The 24086-nt window shown below is 43.8% G+C and overlaps 1 protein-coding gene and 1 long non-coding RNA gene across 3 annotated transcripts in view; one reads left to right on the top strand and one right to left on the bottom strand.

Moving 5' to 3' along the window:
* The window catches only part of LOC134349247 (transmembrane protein 87A-like), a 65967-nt gene extending 63833 nt beyond the window's left edge, over window positions 1–2134 (bottom strand). For both annotated transcript variants that reach the window (XM_063053282.1, XM_063053289.1), the window contains exon 1: window positions 1974–2134. In XM_063053282.1, coding sequence (XP_062909352.1) covers window positions 1974–2084 — 111 coding nt within the window. In that variant the 5' untranslated portion in view covers window positions 2085–2134. The remainder of the gene's footprint in view (window positions 1–1973) is intronic.
* A 453-nt stretch (window positions 2135–2587) lies between these two features.
* LOC134336771 (uncharacterized) overlaps window positions 2588–24086 on the top strand; it is a 31476-nt gene continuing 9977 nt past the window's right edge. The window contains exons 1-2 of the long non-coding RNA XR_010015886.1: window positions 2588–2726; window positions 22601–22661. This is a non-coding gene — a long non-coding RNA (uncharacterized LOC134336771). The remainder of the gene's footprint in view (window positions 2727–22600; window positions 22662–24086) is intronic.

The raw sequence follows: 24086 nt of genomic DNA, 5'->3' as shown, positions 1-24086 counted from the left end.
ATTAGGAACCTCCCCCCCACCCCCCAGAGAGGTTGGCCTAAGTAGTGCCTGGTGATCTCTACTGTTTTGGGCAGTCATGTCACTGCTTTCTGCACTTGGATTGGGCTCTGTGCTTTGCAGGAAGGGTTGGCGAATTATCTGAACGTCATGAGGGCATGACTAAATTCGGTGGGGGAAACATGTAGGGTTCTCAGTGATATTAACTGTAATTGTAACTGTTAACTGCTAATAATAAAATGGCTTCTCTGTAATGCTAATTGATCTTTGTAGCTGAAATGTTTGGGTTATAACTATAGATAACGGAAGAACTAACCAACAGAAGTCTTGTTATTCTAGCTGTATGTGTGAGTTTGTACCGGGGTGCATTACACAGCATCTACGCAAACGTGAGACACGGTTTGGCGGGCGGACAGGGTTTCCCCTAGACAAACGTGAGTCGATAGCCCCAAGTGTTACACTAGCATGGACAGAAGATTGGCTGACTGATAGAAGGCAAAGAGTGGAAATAAATGGGCCCGTTCTGATTGGCTGCACTGACTAGTAGTGTTCCTCAGGGGTAGGGGTTGTGTTTGCTTCTTTTCACATTATATGTTAATGATCTGAATGAAGGAATTGATGGCTTTTGGGCTAAATTTGTGGATGTTACAGAAATCAGCAGAGGGCCAGGGAATACTGAGGAAGCAGGGAGTCTACAGAAGCACTCAGACAGTTTGAGAGAACAGACAAAAAGAGCAGACGGAATACTGTGTAAGGAAGTGTATGATCATGCACCCTGGTAGAAGGAATAAAAGAGTAGACTATTTTTTAAGCAGGAGCAAATTCAGAAATTAGAGGTGCAGAGTCCTCGTGCAGGATTCCCCAGCAGGCTGAGTGAAGACAAATTCAATGTTGTATTCATTTGAAGAGTAGACATATAAAAAGCAAAGATGTAATGCTGATGCTTTCTAAGGCATTGGTCTGACCATATTTGGAGGATTCACATTTGCTTCCTTTCTACTTCAATACATCAAACTGGACATAAATATAATTACAGTCGCATTTTCACTTCCATACTTAAATCCTTTTGTATTACAAGCCAACATAGCATTAACCCTTCAAATCACTTGCTACACCTGCATGCCAGCTTTCAGTGACTTACAAAAGATAGCTAAGACTCTTTGAATTCCAACTTTACCAAAAGTCCAATTGGAAATGGGATTTCAATGTTTCCACCTCCACCGACTGCAACCCTTTCTCACTTTCCATTTGCATCTTTCTCCTAATTCCTCTTTATTCTTTATCTTTCTCTATCTCCACACTCTCAGCACATCCTAAGAGTCGCACAACACCCCTCTCCGGATTCTCCCACTCCCTTTTTACATCTTACCTTTCTTCAATACCTCCCATCAAAATTCAATCTCACACTCTAGTTCCTCCCCCCCACAACACACGCACCCCTCCCAACCTTCACGCAGCAACACACCCCACACCTCCCAGCTCTCACCTCCTCAATCTCCCCTTCACGCAGCAACCCCCCACGCCTCCGTGCACTCATCTCTCCTTCCCGACAGACCCTCCCACCCTCCCCTTCACACAGCTGCCTCCCTGCGCTCACCTCTCCTCCCCGACAGACCCTCCCACCCTCCCCTTCACACAGCTGCCTCCCTGCGCTCATCTCTCCTCCCCTACAGACCCTCCCACCCTCCCCTTCACGCAGCTGCCTCCCCGCGCTCATCTCTCCTCCCCTACAGACCCTCCCAACCTCCCCTTCACGCAGCTGCCTCCCTGCGCTCATCTCTCCTCCCCTACAGACCCTCCCAACCTCCCCTTCACGCAGCTGCCTCCCTGCGCTCATCTCTCCTCCCCTACAGACCCTCCCACCCTCCCCACCTACCCCGCCAACAGCCCTTCCCACTTTGCCAGTCTCTCCTCCAAGCGTCTGTCCCTGCCTCTCCCGTATCTTGCGCAGGTTCTCCGACGTCTCGCTGCCCTACCTCGGTAACAGATATACTCCATTTTGACACCTCGGCGGCGATACCGACTCGGAAAGCGCCGAGCAGTAGAACGTAAATCCAACTGGACCCTCCAGCTGGGCCAGACATCATCACTGCCCACAGCGCACGGCAGCCACCTCTCAGTCACATAGCGCGCCGTCACTTCCGCCTCCGGCTGGTGGGCACACCTCGGTCTTCCGGCGGCCAGAGGGCGCTGCCGACGTGGCCGTGGCGCATTGCACCGACCGGGCGGAGTTTCGGGCGGCTGAGGGGCTCCCACCTCCCGGCTTGGGCTTCAGTTTGTCCGCACTGTCTCCCCTGTTAGCAACCCCGCTCCGCAGTTCACCCTCCCGAATTACATCGCCTGAGTGCTGTAAAACAACCCGAAATACTATAGAGTTCCTTGTTAGAAGACTTAAGAGGAATTCCAGCGTGCTTATGTTCCACATCAGCTGTAATTTACGGGTTAAATAATTGTAGTTTACTTTGTAAATTAACCTAGAATTCTATCTTTCCTGAACTACATATCCCAGTAGCCCTCCTGTGCCAAGGAAGTCACAGAACTGGAGTGTAAGCGTGGTAGTTGGTAAAGAGCAAGAAGCGAATTTATTAAATAAACTCCTCTGTTCGATGACACCATGTTCCTTTTTATTCGGAGATACAGCGCTGTTGACAGACTGTCGTGACACAGGGAAAACTGAAACGTAGAATCGGCTGGGCTGGAACCCCATTCTGAAATATCAAAGAGACAAGGTACAGGAAAACTCTTGATTTACACAATTAGACTTAAAGGAAGGGGCTTTCCTTTCTTCACATCAACTCTGCTCTCAAACGCATCTCCCGCATTTCACGCACATCTACTGTCACACCATCCTCCCGCCACCCCACTAGGAATAGGGTTCCCCTGGTCCTCACCTACCACCCCACCAGCCTCCGGGTCCAACATATTATTCTCCGTAACTTCCGCCACCTCCAATGGGATCCCACCACTAAGCACATCTTTCCCTCCCCCGCTCTCTGCATTCCGCAGGGATCCCTTGTCCATTCGTCCCCCCCATCCCTCCCCACCGATCTCCCTCCCGGCACTTATCCTTGTAAGCGGAACAAGTGCTACACATGCCCTTACACTTCCTCCCTTACCACCATTCAGGGCCCCAGACAGTCCTTCCAGGTGAGGCGACACTTCACCTGTGAGTCGGCTGGGGTGATATACTGCGTCCAGTGCTCTCGATGTGGCCTGCTATATATTGGCGAGACCTGAAGCAGACTGGGAGATCGTTTTGCTGAGCACGTATGCTCTGTCTGCCAGAGAAAGCAGGATCTCCCAGTGGCCACACATTTTAATTCCACATCCCATTCCCATTCTGATATGTCTGTCCACGGTCTCCTCTACTGTAAAGATGAAGCTACACTCAGGTTGGAGGAACAACACCTTATATTCTGTCTGGGTAGCCTCCAACCTGATGGCATGAACATTGACTTCTGAAACTTCCGCTAATGCCCCACCTCCCCCTCGTACCCCATCCGTTATTTATTTATATACACACATTCTTTCTTTCTCTCTCCTTTTTCTCCCTCTGTCCCTCTGACTATACCTCTTTCCCATTTCCCCCTTTGCCTTGTCCTTGGGCCTCCTGTCCCATGATCCTCTCATATCCCTTTTGCCAATCACCTGTCCAGCTCTTGGCTCCATCCCTCCCCCTCCTGTCTTCTCCTATCATTCTGGATCTCCCCCTCCCTCTCCAACTTTCAAATCTCTTACTAGCTCTTCCTTCAGTTAGTCCTGACGAAGGGTCTCGGCCCGAAACGTCGACTGTACCTCTTCCTAGAGATGCTGTGTTCACCAGCAACATTGATGTGTGTTGCTTTATCATATATTTACAGTTTTATGGAGAAGAATCATGGTTGGCATGACATTGGTCTGTTTCTGGGCTGTACAATTAATGGCAGTTATCCTTGTCCATTCCACATACACATTTGTCACTCCAGGAAGGTGAGCAAAGGTGCTAACAATTTGATAAAGATAAGTCTAGTCCTTGTGAAGCTTGGTAACATAATGATTCTGAACTGAGCACATGCCGTGAAGTGAGTAATTTAAACAAAGTGAACTGACCACAGAGTCATGGTAACCATGTTTCAAATTGAACAAATTACAGATCAAATTACAATAAGTGATTTAAGGAATCACAGTGTGTTGTTCTACATAAAGCAACTCACTGTGATTCCTTAAATGATTTATTTACATAAAGAGGCTACTCGTCCCATTGACTCAGTTCCAGCCTGTTCCCGTTCTCCTGGCATCTCATAGCTATCCAAGTTCTTTTCCTTTCAGATAGATAGCCAATTTTGAATGCCAGAATTAAGTTTTGAATAATTTGGCGAGAGCGTTGATAGCATTTCTAACAGTGCATTCCAAATTCTCATCACTGAAATGTTTTCTTAGGGTTACTTTTGGTTTATTTCTAGGAAACCAAGTTTCTTTAGGAATTTTGGTTATTGAATGCTGATTATATTTATAGATTTATCGAAGATGCGAACTCGAGATGAAGATGCTAATTTCCAAAATGTAAGGAGCTAGCTGTACCTCATTATCACCTTTTTTGATCTCTTCATACGGTACTGTGCAAAAGTCTTGGGCATGTATACATATATAGTTAGGGTGCTTGAAAGTTTTGCACCCTACTGTAGTATTTTTATGTATGGCACTGTGCTGCTGCCACAAATGAACCCAGCAAATTTCATGCCACAAATGAGTGATGATAAACCTGATTTTGATATGGGTCTGTATTGTGGACTGAGAATGGGAGGGGACAGGGAGAGGGGAATCATGGTTGGGAAAAGAGGAAGGGAGTGGGAATCACCAGAGAGACATTCTTTAATGATCAATAAATCAATTATTTGGAATCAAGTGACCTTGCCTGGTATTTCAGGTCTGGGTGTGCCCATACCCACACCACCCTCCACCCCGGTACTACTCTGCCACATATCCCACGCCCCTCCCATGGTGCTCCACGCTGGCTATTCACAGCAACCTTTGCTCCTGCCAGATTTACAAACTCAGTCTCCGCTCCACATTGACGAATATAGTACAGTGCAAAGGTTTTAGGCACCATAGCTGTATATACAGTATCTGTGTCAGACTGTTGTACAGTACTGTGGCTCCTAAATTGCCAGATTGTATGCAGGCATTTAGTTACAAGAATAGTAGCAATTCTTCCAGATACTGGGAAGACTGAAACCATCATAATTTGTTCCCTATCTCAAATCGTATTCCTGTTTTGATGTACTCTCAGCCAACCTGTTTTCTACCTCGTGTAGACATCTAGAACGAGGTCATCCTGAATCCTGCTCTCTGTGTCCCATTCCATCAATCCTTGTCAAATAACGATAGTGGATCTAAGTTGGCATCTTAGCATTTTTGTTTTCAAGACACAATATGACTTGGAAGCTCTCTAGCTATGCAATCTCCTCCAACTCTATATCCTTCGTAAACAATAATTATTTTACAATATGCTACATGTTCTTTCCTTATTCAGCTCAGGGATTTGCAAACAAAAGGTGTCAACACAGGTGTTCAGGGCCACAAGAAAACACTTTATTAGAACTAGCACAAATGCAATACAGAAAGAAAAACAAATCTCAAAAGCAGTAAGTAGTAGCAGTACAGAAATCAAAATAATATTTATTGTCCTGCAAATGAGCTAAACTGTGGAATGCCAACAGACTTTCATGCAGTCTCTCCCTCTCCCCCTCTGTGTAAGTCTAAGTCTGACTCTCCCGACATAGAGTACTCTATCTGAACACTGGAGATCTAGCCTGGGACAAAACTCTCTTCCCCTGCACCAAGAAGGTGCCCCTTTATACCCTTCAAAGCCCCTTACACTGGTACTTTTCTGTGCATTTGGTACCTGGATATGCATAATTACCTCACCTTCCCATGAAAAACATGTTTTTCACCATCTTCCACTGTTATGGCTATAGACTTGTAGTCTCTGAACTGTCTCAAATCATTGCTGTGGATTGATTCTCTTGTATTTTCTCAAAACAATCACACCCCAAACTAACAGCACTTTGTCTACAGACTTCCACTTTATTTTAGCAAGGAGGAATCACATTTAACTTTTTCCTTACATCCTCCTGAGCTATCAGTCTTCCCCTTATTCTGGCCTCTTGCCCAGTTCATAATGCTTAGCTGCCAAAGTCCTATTCTGGAATCGCCTCTTTGTACTTATCTCTCAGTCCTCAAAAGGCATTCACTTCTTTTTTGTTTTAATTACATTTGTTTTCCATGTTGGAATCTACAAGTAGGTATTGAAATAAGTCACAGAATGCTGGTTAGTTTCTTTTTCACAAGTTGGGTTGTGGAGATGCACTGAAAGGAGGTTGATAACTCATGCATTTTTTACCAAGAGAGGTCGTGCTGATAAATCCACATTGACTGACCCTTTTCAGTGGAACTTCACAGGGTGAGATCACTTTTCTGTGGGACTGCTGGTTTGAAATGGGACACTCCTACTCCGAGGCAGTGGCCTGAGTAACTTCATGATATATTTCATTCTGGTCTGAGTTTTAGATCATAGATTCCTTACCAGTGTTATCTGTTTTGAAGTTTCTCTAATATCTCTCAAAACCATAATGCTCGTATTATCTGCTACTGAAATCCTGATCAATTGCTTATTATCCTAATGTTCTGACCAGCCTACACTATTGACCCAACATAGACTTGAGTTGTTCCAAAACAATGGAAAACGTATATCCTAACTTGCATTGCATCCCATCCCATCCTGTCAATCCAATGCTTGCTGACTTGTATGGCTTTCTGGGTGGTAACACTAAGGGTTTAAAATTCTCATTGCATCATGGTAACAACCCTCCTATCAGTGTATCTCTACGTTGTTTTCGTGATCTCTACATAGATCTCGTTGTAGCCTCTTGGTATATTAATGATTTTAATTATTGAAAGAGGTTATGCATCATATTGGTACCAACAACATCAGAGGAAGAGAGATGAGTTCTGTGAACTGAATATAAGGAGTTGGAGAACAGGATCCCTTGGGTTGTAATCTCAGGATTACTTCCTGAGCTGTGCACAATAGATGGATAAGTCAAATAAATGTATGGCTGCAGAGCTGGTGCAGGTGGGAGGCTTACAGCTACTTGGACCATTAGGATTTCCTCTAGGGAAGAAGTGATCTGTACAAGAGGGACCGTTGCACCTGAACCGGAGGGGGACCAATATTCTTAGAGAGTTTTGCTCATGTTACTCAGGACAGTTTATGCTAGTCTGGTACAGGGGCTTGAACCCAAAATAATGTTATATAAAATGAGAAAGATGAAACAAAGAAAGGCCAATAGGCAAGGGAGAACAGTTCTATTGGACAAAACTATATATACATTAATGCAAGAAGCCTCACAGTAAAGGCAGATGACCAAAGGAAGGATTGGCACATGGGATTGTGATATTAGAACAATTACAGAAAAGCAATTGAGTGATGGGCAGGACTGGCAGCTCAGTGTTCTGGGGTACTGATGTTTCCAGCATGACAGAGGTGAAGGTAAGAGAGAGGGGTTTGGGCCATTGACTGGGGAGAACATCACAACAGTACTTCAAGCAATATCTCAGGGTAAAGTCTAGCAAGGTGAATATAGGTAAAACTTAGAAATAAACCAAGTGGATCACTTAGAAATAAAACAAACAGATATTGTACCATAGGCCTCCCAGTAGGCAGTGGGAATTAAAGGAGCATACAGTATATGGAGGGATATCACAGATAGGTGTAGTGATAATAGGATTATATTGGTAGGAGATTTTAACTTCCCTTATATTGACTGGGATTGCTTTAATACTAAGGGATTAGATGGAACACAATTTGTTAAGTGTACTCAGGAAAATTTTCTGAACAATATGTTGATGGCTGTACGAGAGAAGGGGTTACACCTCTTAGGAAATTATGCTGGGCCAATGGTTGTTTGTTAGTGGGGGAGCATTTTGTGAGCAGCGATCATAATTTTGTTAGTTTCAAGACAATCATGGAAACAGTTTAGGACTGGTCCAGAAGTCAGTCCTAAATTTGGGGAAGGCTAATTTCGATGCCATCAGTTGGGAACTCAACAATTGATTGGGAGAAGCTGTTTGCAGGTAATCATACGCCATGCAGTTGGGAGGTTTTTAAGAGTGAGATAGCAAGAGTTCGGGGCCAATATGTTCCTGTTAGAGTGAAGGGCAAGGCTGGCAAGATTAGGGAAGCTTGGTTGAGAAGAGATATTGAGGGGCTGGTCAGGAAAAGGAGATAGATGTCAGGCACAAACAAGAGAAGATCTGCAGATACTTAAAATCCAAGCAATACACACAAAATGCTGGAAGAACTCAGCAGGCCAGGTGGCATCTATGGAAAAGAGTACAGTCGACGTTTAGGGCTGAAACCCTTCATCAGGACTGGAAAAAAGATGAGGAGTCAGAGTAAGAAAGCTCGGGGAGGAGAGAAAGAGCCACATGGTGATAGGTGAAACCGGGAGGGGGAGAGGAGTGAAATAAAGAGCTGGGAAGTTGATTGGTGAAAGAGATAAAGGTCTGGAGAAGGGGGAATCTGATAGGAAAGGACAGAAGACCATGGAAGAAAGAAAAGGAGGAGGAGCATCAGAGGAAAGTGATAGGCAGGTAAGGAGATAAGGTGAGAGAGGGAAAAGAGAATGGTGAAGGAGGGGAGGGGAAATTACTGGAAGTTCAAGAAATTGATGTTCATGCCATCAGGTTGGAAGCTACCCAGACAGAATATAAGGTGTTGCTTCTCCATCCTGAGTGTGGCCTCATCATGACAGTAGAGGAGGCCTTGGATGACATATTTTAATGGGAATGGGAAGTGGAATTAAAATGGGTGGCCACTGGGAGATCCCGCTTTTTCTGGTGGATGGAGCGTAGGTGCTCGCTGAAGCGGTCTCTCAATCTCCATTGGGTCTCAACAATGTACAGGAGGCCATGCCGGGAGCACCAGATACAGTAGATAACCCCAACAGACTCATAGATGAAGTGTTGCCTCACCTGGAAGGACTCTTTGGCTCCCTAAATGGTAGTGAGGGAGGAGGTATAGGGGCAGGTGTAGCACTTGTTTTGCTTGCAAGGATAAGTTCCAGGAGTGGGATCAGTGGGAAGGGATGAATGGGAAGGGAGTCACATAGGGAGCAATCCCTGTGGAAAGCAGAAAGCGGGTGGGGATGGAAAGATGTCCTTGGTGGTGGGATCCCGCTGGAGATGGCGGAAGTTATGGATAATTATGCGCTGAATGCGGAGGCAGGTGGGGTGATAGGTGAGGACAAGAGGAACCCTATCTCTGGTGGGGTTGGGGAGGATAGAGGTGAGGGCAGCGAAATGGAAGAGATGCAGTTGAGGGCAGCGTTGATGGTGGAGGAAGGGAAGCCCCTTTCTTTGAAGAAAGAGGACATCTCCTTTGTTCTGGAAAGAAAAGCTTCATCCTAAGAGTGGATGCGGTGGAGACGGAGGAATTGAAGGAAGGGGATGGCATTTGTACAAGTAACAGAGTGGGAAGAGGTATAGTCCAGGTATCTCTGAGAGTCCGTGGGTTTATAATAGACTTCAGTAGATAAGCTGTCTACAGAGCTAGAGACAGACAGATCGAGATAGGGGAGGGAGGTGTTGGAAATGGACCAGGTGAATTTGAGGGCAGGGTGGAAGCTGAAGACAAAGTTGATGAAGTCGACGAGCTCCACAAGGGTACAGGAAGCAACACCAATGCAGTTGTTGATGCAGTGTGGGAAAAGTTGGGGAGTGATACCTGTGTAGGCTTGGAACATAGACTGTTCCACATAGCTGACAAAAGGGCTGGCAGAGCTGGGACCCACGCGACTGCCCATGGCTACACATTTTGTTTGAAGAGGAGCCGAAGGAGAAATTAAAAGTGAGGACAAGTTTCACCAGACAGGAGAGTGGTGATGGAGGGGAACTGGTTGGATCTGATGTCTAGAAAGAAACAGAGGGCTTTGAGGCCTCCCTGGTGGGGGATGGAGCTGTATAGGGACTGGGCATCCATAGTGAAAATAAAATGATCAGGACCAGGGAACTTGTCAGGCATGGGCAGCTGGCAACTATGAATTAACAGTCAATGTTTTGGGCCAAGGCCATTCATCAGGATTGGAAAGGAAGTGGGAAGAAGTCAGAATAAGAAGATGGAGGGAGTAGAAGGAAGTTCACCTATACGGCATTCTCCTCTTTGATACAGAAGTGTTGGGGCACATTGAGATGTCATTCAGATTTGCCATCTGATTGAAATAATTCCTTATTTGTGTTGGAGCCTAAAGCTTTTGAATGCCTGGCCTAGTCAAAGCACTGACTTGGCAAATGAAGCAAAATGACTTGTGGCTATTGAGTGCCACAAAGGATGCATTTTATCATAACATTTTAAAGATGTAGAAGTTAAAGGTACAGTTTCACATGACATCAGCATGAGTCAGAAGACCAATTTGGAGGCTAATTAAGATCAATTACCTTTAGGCCTAGCTGTTTCCATATTTTGGTCCTTGTATCTGAAATCCTGAGTTTACTCTTATTCCCTGCAGTTTAGGGGCTCGATTTGAATCTCATGCACATTGAGTAGAGACCATTGATTAATCCACAGCAATGCTTACCTCTCACTTTAACCATGTAGATGTCCGTGTGAACACAAGCAGAACTTTGCATTGAGGGAATACAAAATTCTGCCTTTTTTGATTGCTTACTTCACTGTAATTTTATTTACAAAGAGACAATATGCTAGGTTGATGTAGTATGATTAAGTCACGTCCATTACTTAGTATATTTATTACGTAGAAGGGAAGCCTGGCTTTTTCAGCCATGTTACCAAATATGAGTACCAGATTAAAGCGAGAGGTGTAGATTGGTTAGTCAGAGTTTTTCTCCCCACAGTTAGGATATCAAAACCAAGTTTAGGTTTAAGGTGGGAGGAATTTGAATATGAATTTGGTTGGGAAGATTGTGTTGAAAGCTGATCATCCCATCACATCCAAATGCATCATCAAGTTGCTCCCACCATAAACCTGCATCCTCTGTTTTTTTTATATCCCAATCACAGGGGAGAAAGTTCTGACTGTCTATCTAATCTATACCTCTTGGTTTACTTTAAAGTAATAGCATGGCTGAAAAAGACAGGCCCCCTTTTAACCTAATTCAGAAAGGGATCAAAAGGATAAATTTTCTTTTTGAAAACAGATGCTGGTTGATATGTGGAACTCACTACCAAAAGAGGTGGTGGAATAAGATGCAATACCGTTTCCAAAATCATAATGAACTAGATGGTCACAGTCTTTCTCCCAGAGTGCGAAAGCCTAAAATTAGAGGGCATAGGTTTAAGGTGAGAGGGGAAAGATTTAAAGGGGACCTGATGCAGTATAATGGGTCTGGTGCAGGGAGACTCCTTGGTTGGCATGGTTGAGTTGGGCTGAAGGACCTGTTTCGATGCCATATAATTCTATCACTATGACAATCATTGATTAATTCACCAAAGAGAATTCAAAACAGAATAAGCAAAACTGTCATCTTCTGATGATTTTTCATTCTCCAAACACTGCAAGAAAATGGAGGCGATTAAATTTTGAGCCATACCTGGCCAAATACTAAACACCTGTGTGGGCCAACTGGAAATATTCAACCTCTTGTTTCTGTAGTCTGAGGTTCCCATTGTCTTTTGTACTGGTGCTCTGAAAGAGTGTGGCCACCTGTTTCAATGTTTACATCAACTATAATGAAATGCTTCAAGTGGTTGGTTGTGGTATGAATCACTTCCTGCTTCAAATTACTTGGATCTGCTTCAATTAGTCTACTGCTAAAACAGTTTAACACCAGGAACACATATGTCAAGCTGCTGTTCATCATTGAGCTTCAAGACCTGGGCCTCTGTACCTCCCTCTCTAACTAAATACTTCACTTTCTCATCAGCAAATTTCATTCAGAGAAGATTGGTAAGATGCTGTTACTATGACCTCAAGGCTGCATGCTTTATTGTGCTGTGCAATTTTTTGCCCAGTGACAACAATATGTGCGCACTGAATTTTGTATATAGAGGTATTCATTTTAATAGCTTGCAAAATACTATTAATAAGAACTTTGATCTCCACTGGGTTTGATCATTTTCGCTGTCATTCACCTGCACTCTCTCAAAACATACATAGCAGGTCTGTAGTGGGTAATGAAAATATTTTTCACCGGAGCTTTTGCCAGATATGATTTGCTTGCTAAATGACGCTTTAAAGTTTCCAAATGTCAGTCCTCCTCTCCTCACTTGCAAATTCTCCAGCAACTTTTGCATCATGACAATACAAGCAGGTAACACCAGTTTCTGTAATGTACATAAACATTTCTTGTAGCTGCTCATTCCTGACTTTATGAGCTTTCGGTGTAGCAGTTTCTACTGTTTCATTAAGTCATTCCGCTTTAAATGAACTAGCAGTTCTTTTGCACTTTACGCCCTTTGCTTCTTTGAAATTCGACATAGCGAATCAATAATTTCTTCAATAAAATCAGTATAAATAAGCCATTTCTAAAATTTGTGGACAAAGCTTCGCAAGCTCCATGTTGGCAACACTGTCGAAGTGGTAAACTGGAAAAGGAAATGTGATTATGTATGATTGTGAAATATACCTAACATGCCAACAAGGTAGAGGGGGACAACCTTTTGTGTGCAGTTTAAATTCCTTTGTGTGCTAGTAGCAAAAGTTGTGCATGTACACACACTTTAGAAGGAACATTGTGAATAAATATTTTGCATTAGTTTTCGCTGTGGAAAACACTAGCATTATGCCGGGAGTTCAAGGATGTCAGGGGCAGAATATGTAACATTTTTGAATATTTGGCGCCCTTATTTACAAAAGATAGGATGGCATATTTAAGTGCTCCGATAAAGATCTTGGTCCCTTGGGGAAAGTAACGAATAATTATACCAAATTTATTTTGAATCCCATGGAGCATGTGGAAACCTTCCAATACCCAGGCGGTTCTTTTTTTTCTCTTCTTTCTTTTTAGGTAGGACTATATGGGGGGGGGGAGGGTTAAGGGGAGGGGGGAGGGTAGATTTTTGTCTTTTCATGTATTCTTTTTGAAAACTCAATAAAAATTATATAAAAAAAAGGATGTCAGGGGCAGAAGTAAGTGCAGTAGCTATTACTAGAGAGTGAGTGCTTGGGAAACTAACAGCTCTAAAGTCACCTGCACCAGATGGGCTCCACCCCAGGGTTCCAAAAGAGGTGGCTGAAGAGATTGCGGAGACATTATTAATGATCTTTTAAGAATTACTGGATTCTGGAATGGTTCTGTTGGACTGGAAAATTACAAATGTCGCTCCACTCTTCAAAAAGGTTCGGAGGCAGAAGAAAGGAAATTATAGGCCAGTTAGTGTGAACTCAGTGGTTGGGAGGATGTTAGAATCAATTTGTTAAGGATGTGGTTTCAGGGTAATTGGAGACACATGATAAAGTAGGCCAAAATTAGCATGGTTTCCTTAAAGAAAAATCTTACCCGGCAAATCTGCTGGAATTCTTTGAGGAAACAACAAGCAGGATAAACAAAGGAGAATCAGTGGATGTTGTGTACTTGTATTTTCAGAAGGACTTTGACAGGGTACCATATATTAGACTGCTAAACAAGGTAAGAGCCCATGGTACTATAGGAATGATACCAGCATGGACAGAGCATTGGCTGTTTGTGGGAATAAAGGGATCCTTTTCTGGTTAGCTGCCGGTGACTAGTGGTGTTCCTTTCTACGTTGGGACTGTCTTTTTACATTGTATGTCAATGATTTGGATAATGGAATTGATGAATTTATGGCCAAATTTGAAGACAATATGAAGATAGGCGGAGGGGCAGGTAGTGTTGAGGAAGCAGGGAGGCTGCAGAAGGTCTTAGACAGATTAGGAGAATGGGCAAAGAAGTGGCAGATGGAATACAGTGTCAGGAAGTGTATGGTCATGCACTTTGGCGGAGGGAATAAAAGTGTAGCCTATTTTCTAAACGGGAAAAATATTCAAAAATTCAAGGGGAAAAGAGTCATGAGAATACTTATGCAGGATTCTCTGTGGGTTAATTTGAAGGTGATGAAGGAAAATGCAATGTTAGCCTTCATTTTGAGAAGATTAGAATATAAAAACAAGGATGTAATGTGGAGGCTTTATAAGACACTGGTGAGGCATTACTTGGAGTATTATGAGCGTTTTGGGCCCCTAATCTGAGAAAGGATACACTGTCATTGGAAGGGTTCCGAGGAGGTTCATGACAATGATTCTGAGAATGAAAGGCTTATCTTATGAGGAGCGATTGATGGCTCTGGGTCTTTACTTACTGGAATTTAGAAGAATGGGGGGGGGGGATCTCATTGAAATCTATTGAATGATGAAAGGCCTAGATAGAGTGGATATGGAGAGGATGTTTCCCATGATGGGAGAGTCTAGGACAAAAGGGCATAGCCTCAGAGTAGGGGGACTTTCATTTAGAAAGGAGATGATGAGGAATTTCTTCAGCTAGAGGGTGATGAATCGGTGGAATTCATTGCCCCAGGCGGCTGTGGAGACCAGGCTATTAGGTGTATTTAAGGCAGAGGTTTATAGGTTCTTGTTTGATAAATTGTGAAATGTTATAGGGAGAAGGCAGGAGAATGGGGTTGAGAGGGAAATGGATCAGACTTGATGAAATAGTAGAACTGACCCGATAGGCTGAATGGCCTAATTCTGCTCCTATGCCTTATGGTCTTATATATGCAGATTCACTCATGGCACCAATGTGGTGATGAGTCCGTGTACAGGAGTGAGATTGGACACCTGGTGAAGTATTTCATAACAACAATACCTTGCTCAGTATCAGTAAAACTAAAGGGCTAATAGTTGAGTTCATGAAGGGGAAGGAGGGCAAACGTGCATCCGTTTACATTGGGAATTTGGCCATGCAGAGAGTTAGCTGCATTAGATTCCTAGCTGTTAACATATTAGAAGACCTGCCCTGGGCCCAGCACAGAGATGTAATCACAAGGAAGATGTATTAACATATTTACATCAGCAGCTCTACTTCCTTAGGAGTTTGTGAAGATTTGGCATGATATCTAAAATTTTGACAGACTTCTGTAGATGTGTGCTGCAGACTATGTTGACTAGCTGCATCATAGCCTGGTATGAAACACTAACGCTCTTGCAATGGAAAATCCTACAAAATGTATTGGATACGGCCCAGTCCATCACAGGTAATGCCCTCCCCACCATTGAGCACATCTACACAAAATACTGTTGTAGGAAAGCAGCATCCATCATCACGGACTCCCACAACCCAGGACATGCTGTCTTCTTGCTGTTGCCATCAGGAAGGTACAGGAATTTCAGGGAATTTTCCATTCATGCCATGCTGGATATTGAAGTATCACATTGCAGAGCCGAGCTGTAATTTTTTTTAGATTATGAGAACACTCAGTCCTCGTTTATTGTCATTTAGAAATGAATGCATTAAAAAATGATACAATGTTCCTTCAGAAAGATATCACAGAAACACAGGACAAGCCAAGACTAACACTGACAAAACCACATAATTATAACATATGGTTACAACAGTGCAAAGCAATACTGTAATTTGATAAAGAGCAGACCATGGGCACGGTAAAAAAAAAGTCTCAAGTCCTGATAGCCCTATCATCTCACGCAGATGGTAGAAGGGAGAAACTCTCCCTGCCATGAACCTCCAAGCGCCACAAACTTGCCGATGTATTGGAAGCACCCGACTGCAGCGGACTCTGAGTCCATCCGAAAACTTCAAGCATCCAACCAGCCCTCCAATACCGAGCACCGAGCACCATCCTCTGCCGAGCGCTTCGACACCGCCCTGCGCCGAGCAACAAGCAAAGCCGAGGACTCGGGGCCTTCTCCGGAGATTCTGGATCACACAGTAGCAGCAGCAGCAAAGCGGGCATTTCAGAAGTTTCACCAGATGTTCCTCCGTGCTCTCACATCTGTCTCCATCAAATCAGGATTGTGCACGGCACCCTACTTGACAGGTGACAGATATCGCCACCGGAGTGGCCGCTGCGAGCTGCGTCGCGCCGCCATCTTCTCCTCCCTTCTCCTCATTCCTGAATGAAGGGAATAAGGTTAGCATCAGGTAGAAGGGGTTCTACCTTAATTTCCCAGTAGAACTATAACTATCTCAGAAATGCAAATTAATGCCTATTGCTGAGTGTGTGCTTTCAATCTGGATCAGTTGCTAGGCTGTGAAACGTGGGTTACATAAAAGAACTAGCATGTTACAGAACTAGAAGATTATAAAATATTGAGAGTCAGTTACACTCAAGGTGATGGAGACTCACAAACACTTCAGATGCTGGAAATCCAAAGCAACACGCAAAGCTGGATGAACTCAGAAGGTCAGGCAGCATCAATGGGAAAGAGTAAACAGTTGATGTTTCATACCAAGACCCTTCTTCAGGACTGAGAGGGAAGGTGATAGGTGAAGCCAGTTGGGTGGGAAAGATTGAGGGCTACAGAAGAAAGAATCTGATAGAAGATAGTGGACAATAGGAGAAAGGGAAAGAGGAGGGGACCCAGGTGGAAGTTATAGGCAGGTGAAAAGTCAGAGTAGGGAATAGAGGGAGGTTGGAATTTGTTTACTGAAGGAGAAATCGATATTCATGCCATCAGGTTGGAGACTACTCAGATGGAATGCAAGGTGTTGCTCCTCCACCCTGAGGGTGGCCTCCTCTTAGCACAAGAGGAAGCCATGGACCGACATGTTGAATGGGGATATTTTTATTTTCTTCACATCTAAAACTTCGAACATTCAAAATTATAATTTGAATTAAACTATTTTAAATGAAGCACATTTTACAGTAACAACTTTTGAGATTCTTAAAAAATTACATCATTGCAGATCTTGCATGAAACTTTCACTGATATCTAAAAGTCTGGGTTTAACAATATAATTATCCTAGTTGTGACTCTGTGAGTTGAAAGTCAGTTTGAATAAACTGAATATTTGCCCAATTTCCCAAAGGTGCTTACGGTGACATTATTACTGCTTGGGATGAAATTGGTTGCACAATCAATGATTTGGTTAATTTTACGTACATAATTTTACATGTAATTTGTATGTAAGTATTCCCTATTCACTGCATTTTCCTCAAGAAATCACCTTTCAAAAGAATGTGCTGCAGTTTTAGTTAGAAATTCTACTTGCTGCTGATCATGGAGAATCTTGTTAAATGGACTCTTATAAACAAACTTTGTTTGCTTAATGTCCTCCTCCATACCCACCCCAAAAGCCCCCCGCCAGCTCCATTTTCTTGCCTGATCCCCTGTCGTTCATCTCAGTCTTGAGTAAAGCATCCTTAGCTCTCTGGGGTAGATAATTCCATAGATCACAATCTAATAGAAAAGACTGAGAGAAAGAATTCAATGACTCTGCCTCAGTGGCCATTTCAGAAAGAAAGTGGCAAATCGTGATCCTGGGTTACATTAGTGAGTCCTTATTCTAAGCAGTGGCCTCTTACCTAATCTGTGATCCAACATAAGTTCGGATATTTAATAATTACTTTCACAGTAAAGAACTTGAATGTGTGAAGCTTTCTGTATATGGTGAGTTTTTAATGGCTGAATGCTTAAAGCCTCAACAATCCAAAAAGTTCATTTAAAATTTGTAGATTATCAATCCTTTGGACATTGCATATGAAATAACATTTATCTCATAGTCATAGTCATACTTTATTGATCCCGGGGGAAATTGGTTTTCGTTACAGTTGCACCATAAATAATTAAATAGTAATAAAACCATAAATAGTTAAATAGTAATATGTAAATTATGCCAGGAAATAAATCCTATTGGCTCAGGGTGTCTTTAGCTTTAAAAATTATTTATGATTTGTATGTTTCTACCATTATCTTTTTGCTCTATATAGGCATCTGTTAGTCTTGTGAGACCATGGATTTGCGCCTTGGAAGGTTTCCAGGGCGCAGGCCTGGGCAAGGTTGTATGGAAGACTGGCAGTTGCCCATGCTGCAAATCTCCCCTCTCCACGCCACCGATGTTGTCCAAGGGAAGGGCACTAAGGCCGATACAGCTTGGCACTGGTGTTGTCGCAGAGCAATGTGTGGTTAAGTGCCTTGCTCAAGGACACAGCACGCTGCCTTCAGATCACTAGACTGATGCCTTAACCACCTGGCCACATGCCAACAAATCTTTTTGCTCTATTCTTTATTTTATTCTCTACAAACTGTGATTTTTATTTCCTCATGTCGTCTGATGAATACTTTGAAAGTATGAGTCCTGCCCAGGGTACAAATCATCTCTACCAGCAATATGTGCTGTATTGTATGATGTAGGCAATCTAGTCCCATGATCATCAGTGTTCTTGGCAATTTTTTTCTACAAAAGTGCTTTGCCATTACCACCTTCTGGGCAGTGTCTTTACAAGATGGGTAACCCCGGCCATTATCAATACTCTTCAGAGATTGTCTGCCCAGTGTCAGTAGTTGCATAACCAGGACTTGTGATATGCACCAGCTGCGCATACGACCATCTACCACCTGCTGCCATGAGTTCACGTGACCGTGATCTGCGGGATGGGGAGGAGGGAGGGTGTTAAGCAGGTGCTAAACGTGACCTGCAGGCTAATGGAGAGAAGGAGCTCCTTCTACCTCCTTTGGTAGAGACCTGTTTCCACCCTGCCACCTGAAGATACAAATACATGATTTAAAAGATATTTACGCAGGTGTTGATTGTCTGCCATTTCCGACAATAACATTTGTCTGTGCAGCTCATCAACTGTGTGTTCTGAGGTGGCTCTGCAGTCTGATTCTAGGAAGGCATGAATGTTGACGGTGAGGGCAGGTAAACTGTTCGGCCACTGTTGGAGCAACTGATGTGGCTATTTTTCTCCTCTCTTGAGCAGCGACCAGATCTGCACGACAGCTATTCTTGAAGTTGTTGGAGGCTAGTCTTACCAGAACACGCCATCTAGTCGGGTCCTGAGCACTCTGCTCAAGCTGCTTAGGTGAGGCCAGCATGCACGAGGTTGGCATTCACACAGTCCTTGAACTTCTTACAAGGTCTCCACCTGTCTCTTCTTCCTTGCCACAGTTCTTTGTATAGCAATTGATTGAGTAAAGAGCTGCATAGAGAAAAGCTTGAGTTTTATAGCAAAAAAGCCCTTGCACTGGGGCAGTTCCACTCTCTCGGCCTCAAAAATCTTGGTTCAATGGCAAGAAAAATCATCACAATTGGAGACTTTCTTGACTCCAGTGGATAGCCATGACGGCTTCTGCGTGTTGTCGTGCCCTTCACTCTCCATGAAGCATTGCAGCACTGCCTTCTTGGTCATTGGATCCTGTAGTTGATCTCATCCACTCAGCCCGCCGGAACTGTCTTTGCTTGCTGGGGTAGGCATATCACTGTCTCACCGGGATTAGAGGTTCCTCGCTATCCCCACCTGGTTTAACCCACCTGTCAGAGCAGTGTAGCAGGCGGTGGCCGCTGTTGCATACAAAAAGTTAGATGGAGCCACAGGCGAGAGCTTGATGGCAGGTGGGGACCACAGATGGATGAGCTACCCCTGGGCGGAGCACGACAAGCACCAGAACACCCCATACCCCCCAGTTTATGGATGGAATGTACATGGATAGGAATGGGTTTGAAGGAAGTGGGTCCAATAGAGGCAAGTGGGCATCTTGGTTTGCCTGGATGAGTTGGGCTGAAGGGCCTGTTTCCATACTGTATTACCATATGACTCGATAACAAATACTTCTGCCTTAAATGGTTAACCCCTTATCCTGAAACAATACTTCCGAATTTTAGACTCTTCACCGGGGAAAACATTCGTAGTAGAAGCAAGCAAACGTCTGTAGTAGAAGCAGATTGTAGAAACGATAGTAACATGCAAACTGTCAGACTGGCGCTGACCATCAAGCACCCATTCACACTAATCCCTAGTAATTCTCTCTACTTTTCCATCAACGCATTCTACTACTCATTTGCACACTAGAATCAATTAACATAGCAACCCATTAAACTGCCAACCTGCTTGACTTTTGGATGTGAGAGGAAATCAGAGTACTGGGGGAAATCCATGCGTTCACAGGGAGAACATATCAGCTCCCCACTACGGGCACTGGAGGTCAAGAATGAACTGGGTCACTGGAGCTGTGAGGTTGTGGTAGGTATTTCACCAGACACTGAATGCTGAGATTGGAGGTGAAAATGTGACAGATGGAATATAATGTGGAAAAAATTTGATGTCACCCACTTTGAAGCACAGAGAGGTAAAGCAGATTATTTAAGTGGTGAGAGATTATGGTATGTTAATGATTAAAGGGATATAGCTGTGCTTTGTACACGTCACAAAAGACCAATATGAAGGTGCAGCAAGGGAATTGGAGGTAAATGGCACGCTAGCCCTTATTAAAGAGATTTTCCCTAGCTGCACTTCATTACACTTGTGTAGGATCTGAGTGAGATCCCATTTGGACAGTTATCGTCATCTAATGTAAGAAAGGATGAGAGATTGCAGCAAAAGAAAAACTAGACTGTTTCCAATAGTGGTTGATATGCTACAAAAGAAGAGAATCAAAAGGTATGGAGATAGTGTGAAATATTGATGCTAAGGTGAAAGAGCATTCTGGATCCTGGTGCATGGCAGAGCAGGTTTGAGAGGCCATGTGGCCTACTACTTTTATCTCTTGTGTTCTTACCACTTGTCCAGACCTCTCGTGTGCCAATTATGTCAGCAGGAAATGTGTGGAAGTTGTGTGAAGGCAAGGTTTAAAGACAATGTCCAGGCAAGAATAGCCTGTGGCAGTTGTAGTTGAGGAAGATCTTTAAAGTGAGACCACTGGAGACACCTCTGCTTACCCACAGACAAGATACGCAGGGGAGACTGTGGCAGTGTGCTGGAGTGCCGGAGAAAGACAAGATAGGCATAATAGAAGGATGTGAAATACTCCAAAATACTGAGGGGCAATTGCTTTCCTAACTTCAAAATACGATGTCATCTAGAAGTTTTGATTGACTTTTAACACCTCTATTGTGAATGGCAATTGATGTTGCAAGTAAGGAATTCGAACATATATGGTACAATTTACCAAATGGTCAATATCCGTAACTGATAAGCCAAATCTATATAAAAATAGCAGTTTTCTGTTCAGCCTTCAGAAGAGTGTGGGTGACAGGGACCCATGCTGTTCTCCTTGTGCGCACGTAAAATAAAAAGGTGCTTGAATCGTAAGAATGTGTCTGTTCCTGGCCTAGTTATTTGTATTATCAGCGATGACAAATCCTCCCATTGAAAAGGCTGCTTTTCAGCTCACCCATAACTGGTTATCATAAACTTGAAGGTCATATTAGTTCATTGTCATATACACCACCGTGCAATGGAATTCCTTTCTCACTTGAAGCTTTCAGAATAAAAAGTATACATGGTAACAATGAACTCAGCCACCTGAATGAATTTTAATTCACTATATTAACAATGCTGGCAGTCATTCCAGTCTGTGAGTAGAGCTGAAGAAAACATTAACTAGTCCTTATCTATTTATTATTTGTTTAAGCTTTTATTTGTGCATTTGACAATTTACTTGGGAATGTTTAAAATATCATAAGAAAGAATGGGTTCCTTAATTTGGGGTTGAATCACACTTTTGAAATGGCAGCTGAGGAAATTTGAAGATGGATTCCGCAGGCTCGTGCCCTGGGCTGACATTTGTATAAATTTTCATTTGTCAGACAGAGAAGCTGTCCTTATGTTCAAGCTTCAAAATGGGCTAGGTCATCCTTCCTGTTTCTAATCTCCCTCTCAGCAGTTCCTCGGTCATTTCAAACTTGCATGTTTCTGCAGTAAACTCTGTTAGCCAAGAGGGTGGCCTAGATGAATTGCAGTGCATCAGAGGTAGTTTATTAGAGAGAAACAGAGTAAGGTAAAGTATTCTACAAGCGTAAGTTAGTGGCATGATGCAAATGTATTAGAGAGATACAGATAACCTATTAAACTGGTTTTGCCCACAAAAACAAACATGCTTGTTTATTTAAGCACTTTGGTGCGGTTAGCAAAAGTTATACTTTTTCAAAGCTGTGTGTGACTTATCTGAACTCAGCTGTAGTTTTCACATGTTGTTCCTGCAATAGTTCTGCATTTTCATCCTACAGTGTTATTTCCGGCTTAGTAATTTATTAATAACTGCAAGCTGATTTTAATAGTGTTAACCATTAAAGGTGAAAGATCAGAAAAGGGTCTTGGATTAATCGATAGCTCCTTAAAAAGCTTACAAATTGCAGTAAACCAAGCAGGATACTTAAAAATAGACAAGCAAACAGTCTTAGTTTTACAGTGTGCGCTGTTAGGACATCAAAGACTTAATTGTATTTATCTAAATGAGGCATGGGTTTGTCTGTGTATGTATGTACTGTTCTGCAGGTTTTCTTTTGATCAAAGCTATTTTGGTTCTGCATAAAATGTAGATATGGAAATGCCAAATTTTAGAGATTTGGATAATGAGGACAAACTGGAATTGTTTACTAACTTAGCAATAAATACTTAGAGGAGATGTAGTTGAAGTTTTTAAATGAAAAAGAACTGAAAACGAATGTAAAGCCTTATTTTTTTTAACAGAAAATACTCTGCAGATGCTGGGTCAAAGCAACACTCACAACATGCTGGAGGAACTCAGCAGGTAAGGCAGCATCCGTGGAAACGATCAGTCAATGTTTCGGGCTGGAACCCTTTGACAGGACTGAAGAGGGAAGGGGCAGAGACCCTATAAAGAAGGTGGGGGGAGGGTGGGAAGGAAAAGGCTGGTAGGTTCCAGGTGAAAAACCAGTAAGGGGAAAGATAAAGGGGTGGGGGAGAGGAGGCAGGGAGGTGATAGGCAGGAAAGGTGAAGAAGGAATAGGGGAAAACACAATGGGCAGTAGAAGGAGGCAGAACCATGAGGGAGGTGATAGGCAGCTGGGGGAGGAGGCAGAGTGAAATAGGGATAGGGGAAGGGAGGGAGAGGGAATTACTGGAAGTTGGAGAATTCTATGTTCATACCAAGGGGCTGGAGACTACCCAGATGGTATATGAGGTGTTGGAGGAGTTTAGCCTCATCCTGGCAGTAGAGGAGGCCATGTATGGACATATCCGAATGGGAATGTGAAGCAGAGTTGAAGTGGGTGGCAACCGGGAGATCCTGTCTGTTCTGGTGGATTGAGTGGAGGTGCTCGACGAAGCGGTCCCCCAATCTGCGTCGGGTTTCACCGATGTAGAGGAGCCCGCACCAGATGCAATAGATGACCCCAACAGACTCACAAGTGAAGTGTTGCCTCACCTGGAAGGTCTGCTTGGGGCCCTGAATGCTGGTGAGAGAGGAGGTGTAGGGACAGGTGTAGCACTTGCGCTTACAGGGCTAAGTGCTGGGTGGGAGATCCGTGGGGAGGGACGTGTAGATCAGGGAGTCACGGAGGGATCGATCCCTGCGGAAAGCGGAGAGGGGTGGAGAAGGAAAGATGTGCTTAGTGGTGGGGTCCTGTTGAAGGTGGTGGAAGTTGTGGAGGATAATGTGCTGGATCCGGAGGCTGGTGGGGTGGTAGGTGAGGACAAGGGGAACTCTGTCCCTGTTGTGGTGGCGGGAGGATGGGGTGTGGGCCGAAGTGTGGGAAATGGAGGAGATGCGGGTGAGGGCATCATTGATGACGGCAGAAGGGAAACCACGATCCTTAAAGAAAGAGGACATTTGAGATGTCCTGGAATGGAAAACCTCATCCTGGGAGCGATGCAGCGGAGACGGAGGAACTGGGAATAGGGAATGGCATTTTTGCATGTGGCAGGGTGGGAAGAGGTATAGTCGAGGTAGTTATGAGAGTCAGTGGGCTTGTAGAAGATGTCAGTGGACAGTCTGTCTCCAAAGATGGAGACCGAGAGATCGAGAAAGGGGAGAGAAGTGTCCGAGATGGACCAAGTGAATTTGAGGGCTGGGTGGAAGGTAGAAGCAAAGTCGATGAAATTGACGAGCTCAGCATGGGTGCAGGAAGCAGCACCAAAGTAGTCGTCAATGTAGCGAAGGAAAAGTTGGGGAGCAGTACCAGTATAAGTTTAGAGCACAGACTGTTCCACATAA

The sequence above is a fragment of the Mobula hypostoma genome, chromosome 1, assembly GCF_963921235.1.
Source record: "Mobula hypostoma chromosome 1, sMobHyp1.1, whole genome shotgun sequence".
NCBI lineage: Eukaryota > Metazoa > Chordata > Chondrichthyes > Myliobatiformes > Myliobatidae > Mobula > Mobula hypostoma.
The sequence above is the reverse complement of the archived record's forward strand: the minus strand, read 5'-3'. Positions and strand labels throughout refer to the sequence as shown.